Source organism: Colobus angolensis, unplaced genomic scaffold (genome assembly GCF_000951035.1).
Source record: "Colobus angolensis palliatus isolate OR3802 unplaced genomic scaffold, Cang.pa_1.0 Scaffold172, whole genome shotgun sequence".
Taxonomy (NCBI): Eukaryota; Metazoa; Chordata; class Mammalia; order Primates; family Cercopithecidae; genus Colobus; species Colobus angolensis.
Window position 1 is genome coordinate 308,289 of NW_012114844.1, and position 5,271 is coordinate 313,559.

Sequence of the window (5,271 nt, forward strand, 5' to 3'; positions counted from 1 at the left end):
GGATGGATCACTTGAGGTCAGGAGTTTAAGACCAGCCTGGCCAACATGGTGAAACCCCATCTCTACTAAAAGTACAAAAATTAGCCAGGTGTGGTGGCGGATGCCTGTAATCCCAGCTACTCAGGAGGCTGAGGCAGGAGAATTGCTTGAAACCAGGAGAAAGAGGTTGCAGTGAGCCAAGATTGCACCACTGTACTCCAGCCTGGGCAACAGAGTAAGCCTCCATTTTGGCGGGGCGGGGGGAAAGCCTATTTTAAAAAAACAAAGACCCCACTCCTCAAAAGTACTAGAGTATTTTAAAATCAGGTTTTTGGACCAGGTGCAGTGGCTCACGCCTTTGATCCCAGCACTTTGGGAGGTCGAGGTGGGTGGATCACTTGAGGTCAGGAGTTCGTGACTAGCCTGGCCAACATGGTGAAACACCATCTCTACTAAAAATACAAAAAATTAGCTGGGTGTGGTGGTGTGCACCTGTAATCCCAGCTACTTGGTAGGCTAAGGTGGGATAATTGCTTTAACCCAGGAGGTGGAGGTTGCAGGGGGCCAAGATCGTGCCATTGCACGCTAGCCTGGGCGACAGAACAAGACTCTGTCTCAAAAAAACCCAAAAACAACCACAACAAAAAAACAGGTTTCTGGAAAGAAAAACATACATGGCTCAACTCATACTCCTCTAAATCAGTTGCCTGTAAAGAGAAAGTATTCACACCCTTCCACCATGCCAGAATTCTTAGAGGAGCAGGACCCCATTTGGCACTGTCAATCACGGGGTAGATAAGCCTATCTAATTCTGAGGTTCAGTATCAGGAATCACCTGCTTACAGATGAAAGCTTCATTCTCTATTTTGTCCTTTATCAGTGTAAAAGTAATATTTTGCTTCTCCATCTGATAACTCTTTTGCTTTATAGGTTGGTTCAGGACTTGAAAGAAGAGCATTGCTATTTATTTGACCTCAAAGATCCCAATACTCTCGGAAGCATTTCAACTTTTTCTAGGATGGGAAGAAAGGAACAATGCCAACTAAATGTGACATGAAGTGACAAATGTGACATAATGCTTGTTTAATGGCATCCTTTGTTTTTCACATTTTGAGACAGCGAAAACTAATAAAGTAGATGAATTTGGATGGGAATGTGGGTCTTTTACCTCTCAATCAGACAAATGGTCTATTCTCTTCTGTTACTATACAATATTATTCTGCCAAAGAGAGAAATGTTCTTTCCTAAGCCATAGAGTCTAAGTTTGGCAGTGCACCAAAGTTATAATTTGATATTAGATGTTAAAGCTGGAAGTGAATTTTAGTTTTTTGGCTCCTTCATTTATGAAATGGCAAGTTACCTTTATAAGTTGGGACAGTGTCCAACTTTACTTTTTTAACTTGTTGTCTCTCCAAAGGCCGGACTATTGCCACAGGCCACACTTTGTACAAATTAAAATCCCATTTGTAGGTAGTACCAAGATCAATCTTCCCTTGTTTTGGTTTATATTCTTCTGGCACATGGTGAGGCTGTTTAACTATTTCATAAGGATGATAATCCAACCTGAAATATATAAATTTGAAACATAGTCTCACAAGTTCTTTTATTTCTAATTATTTCAATGAAGTATGGAAAATGTCAAGGCTTTTTTTTTTACTTGGAAAGTCTGAGAAGATATTAAAATGGTAATAGTTGATAAACTACTTGAAAGAAGTAAATGAATTTTCATAAGGTCCTATCCAGTGACTAAACATCTTGAGAAAAGTAAATATATCAAAAATCCTAGTTTTTAAAACATCATTACAATAGATCTCAGTTAATTGGATCTTCAGTAAACAATATCCTCAAGTAATTGATTTTTTTCTAACCTGGAAGGAAATTTCAGGTAAAATTTACTAAGCCTGAAAAGTTTAAAAAATATATTCCCCCTGAGTCCACTTTGTCAAAGTCCTTATTCATCCTACTTAAAGTCTCCAGCAAACTATTTTGGCACACTTTCCTCTTTTTGAATTCACGCTATTTTCTCGCTTATTGTTAAATGATTAGTAACTCTGGTCTTTTGACATAAATCACATTCAGATTATAGATGTGAATGTTCCTCATCTTTGGATCTCCCAGAATTCCTTGTCATGGATGGATGCCAGCTGGTAATGCAGCCAACCTGGGTGCTATATAACATTATGTGACAGAGGTAGTACTGTAGACACTGAGGTAAAAACTGAGGAATGGAGAAGAACACAAACTTAGACTGATCGGACCGCCTACGTCCAAATCCTGGCTCTGTCATTTACTAGCTGCAGGACCTTGGATAACTTCATTAACCTGTTTATGCCCCAGTTTCTTTATATATAATATGGGACAATAATATCTTCTATTTCACAGAGTTGTTTTTAAGGATATACACACATGCTTTTAAGACTGCTTGGTACATAGTAAGATCAATATGGTAGCCACTACTGTTACTACCCCAAGACTTCATGGATTGCTTTTTTCTTCTGGACTCTATTGGCACATCACTCACAATGTGATTAAACTATCTTGTATTAATCAATATTTGTTGCATATGTTTGTAAGTTCTCCAAAGAACCCAAACCCCTCACTGAATTCTTCTATTCACAACATAACTTCTTAATTAACTCTTTTCTCACCACTTCCAATCCATTTCAATCTGGTTTCCAGGACTGCCACTTCCCTAATACAGCTCTAAGGTTCACCATGTCTTCCACATGGTTAAATTCATCGAACATTTTTAATCCTCATCTTACTTGACCTCTCCAGCAGTAACTGACATTATTGTCCACACTGTGTGTTTCTAGGAAACTTTCTCTTCCTGACTTCCTTATTATTTCTTGCCAGTCTCCTATGCAACTTCATCTACCTTTACTCGGTCATTAAATACGTGTTAGCATTCCTCAAGACTTGGACCTACCTCCACATACTTCTTTTCATCCACTGTTCACTCCTGAGGATAACTCTTCTACTCCCACAGCTTTGATTACTACCTAGATTGAAATAACCCTCAAATTTTACATCTCTGCTTAGATCTCTTTTCTGAGCTCCATACCAGCATCTATGATGGTCTCTTGGATATTCAATGGCAACTCAAAACTTAATATGTCCCAAATCAACTCGTTATTTCCCCTTAATAAATGTGGTCCTTTTTGCTCGTTCTCTATTTAAGTGAACACTATCACCATCACTTCAGATGCATAGTCAGAAATCTAGGACTCACCCTTCATACCTCAATTCTCTCCCCTATCTAGTCCATCATCAACTACTGTCAATTTTGCCTCATAAATCTCTCTCAAATCTAACCACTTTTCTCCACATCTGCCACTACCATAATATGCAAAGTTTTTGCAACAGCTCATTTGAATCACTTCAATAACTTTCAAAACTCATTTACCCACATCCACTCTAGTTCTCCCTCCAATCTTTGTTCCACATGGCACCTGAGTAATTCTTTCCCTTGTAAATCTGATCAGGTCATTCTTGCCCTTATCTCCCTAGCCTCTTCCTTAACTTCCTTCCTCCCCAACTCCACCCTCTACCAAAAAAACAAAGCAGAAAAACCTTCATGGCTTCTTATTACTGTACGGACATAGATGACACTGAACATGGCTTAAAGGCTCTGCCTGGTCTCCTTCACTAGCCTCAGCTCTCACCATGCTTCCTCTTGCTTTCTCTGCTCCAGCTGGCCCTCTTTGATACTTTTCTCCTTTCCATGCTCTTTCCTGCTACATGCTACTCTCTCTCTCTGTGCTTGGAATGCATTTCCTTCCCCCCTTAATCCAGCTAATTTAACATCCTTCAGGTTTTGACTTATTTTTCTTATTTCCCTGATAAAGTCAAACTCTTGTTCTGGATGTCAAGGTACCTGTGCCTATCCTTCATAGATCTTATCACTGTTGCAACTTTAGACTTACTCTGAGTAATGTTTTTGATTGCCATCTCTAATAGGTTGCAACATCTGTCAGCACAGAGATCATGACTGCTTTTGGTCACCACTATATCCCAGGTGTCTAGTATAGTGCTTGATGTTTAATAAACGCTTAATAACTTTTTATTTAATGAATAAAGAGTAGTAGAAATCACATACCTCTGCCTCCCAAGACATGTCAGTTGTTCTTTGCTCTTCCCAAATACTAACTAGAGGGGAATAGGCTAAAATGCAGTCAGGAAGTGAGAGAATCAGGAAGGGAAAAGCAAAGCAAAAGCTTAGAACTCTCAGTTTCTCTGGTTAGACTAGTTAAGTGTTAGAAAGTATACCTCCAAACCCAAAGCCACTTTCTATGTAGTAGCAGAGGGTGAATGCAGTCTTACTCATCTGATATATCTTGAAACATTTGATGTGTCTAGAATCCTATTCCTTCAGGGCAGGCTTCCTGCCAACTCTGGCAGTCATCTAAGTGAGCTACAACAGTACTGCTATAAAGGATCCAAAATCTTGTACAAGTTCAGATACCTCTTTGCACAGTCACTTCCTGTACTATACAAAGGTACAGAATGCTTCTTTGTTTGTACAGATAAATCCACTTTCTACTGCATAGTCAACACAGTCAACATGAAGGAGTCAAGCAAGAGTTGCAAGCTCCTAGATTATGACTCTTAGAAATACTGCTAGTTTCCCAGTGAAAATATAAAGAAAAGATCCAATGTCATACTAAGTGAAGAGATGACAATTTAAGAAATGAATATTTTAGTTTTATTGGTATATTTGGACCTTTGGGACATTTCTCGCTTTTTTTTTTAAATTATTAACGCTTATTTGAATAAGTCAACTGGGGAAATTCAGAATTGAAAAGCAATTGCCTTTTAAAAGAAAGATATGGAAGGTTAAATTTTCTCAATTTCTACATTTAGAACTGGTTAAAAGCAAAATCTTTGTTCAATAAACACAAATATTGTAAAATTTATTTCAAATCTCTAATATGAACCATTAAGGCATCAAGAAAGAAATATTAATAAAGTGAAGAAAAAAGAGCAACCATTCCCATTTAATCAGTCTCAACCAGTTATTGAATTTCCTCATCTCACTTATTATAATCCATAATTATCTTAGTTATTTATCTGATATTTTCATATCTGGACTTTCCCACAACACTATAAACAACAGTAAAGCAAAGACTGTCTCTGTTTTATGTTCCATGTCATCCTCAGTGAGCAGTCCAGTTCCTGACCTACTGCACTGAATCAGTGGCAACAGAATCACTAGCAATGCTGGTTAAAAATGCAGTTTCCTGAGACCCACTCTATTATCTACTGGCTCTTTTAGATGGAGATCTGGAATCT

The 5,271-nt window shown here is 38.2% G+C and overlaps 1 protein-coding gene across 1 annotated transcript in view; it reads right to left on the reverse strand.

The window, feature by feature from the left end:
- Positions 1-5,271, reverse strand: part of SAXO2 (stabilizer of axonemal microtubules 2) — a 33,497-nt gene that overhangs the window by 12,307 nt on the left and 15,919 nt on the right. The window contains exon 3 of the mRNA XM_011938354.1: positions 1,340-1,542. Coding sequence (XP_011793744.1) covers positions 1,340-1,542 — 203 coding nt within the window. The remainder of the gene's footprint in view (positions 1-1,339; positions 1,543-5,271) is intronic.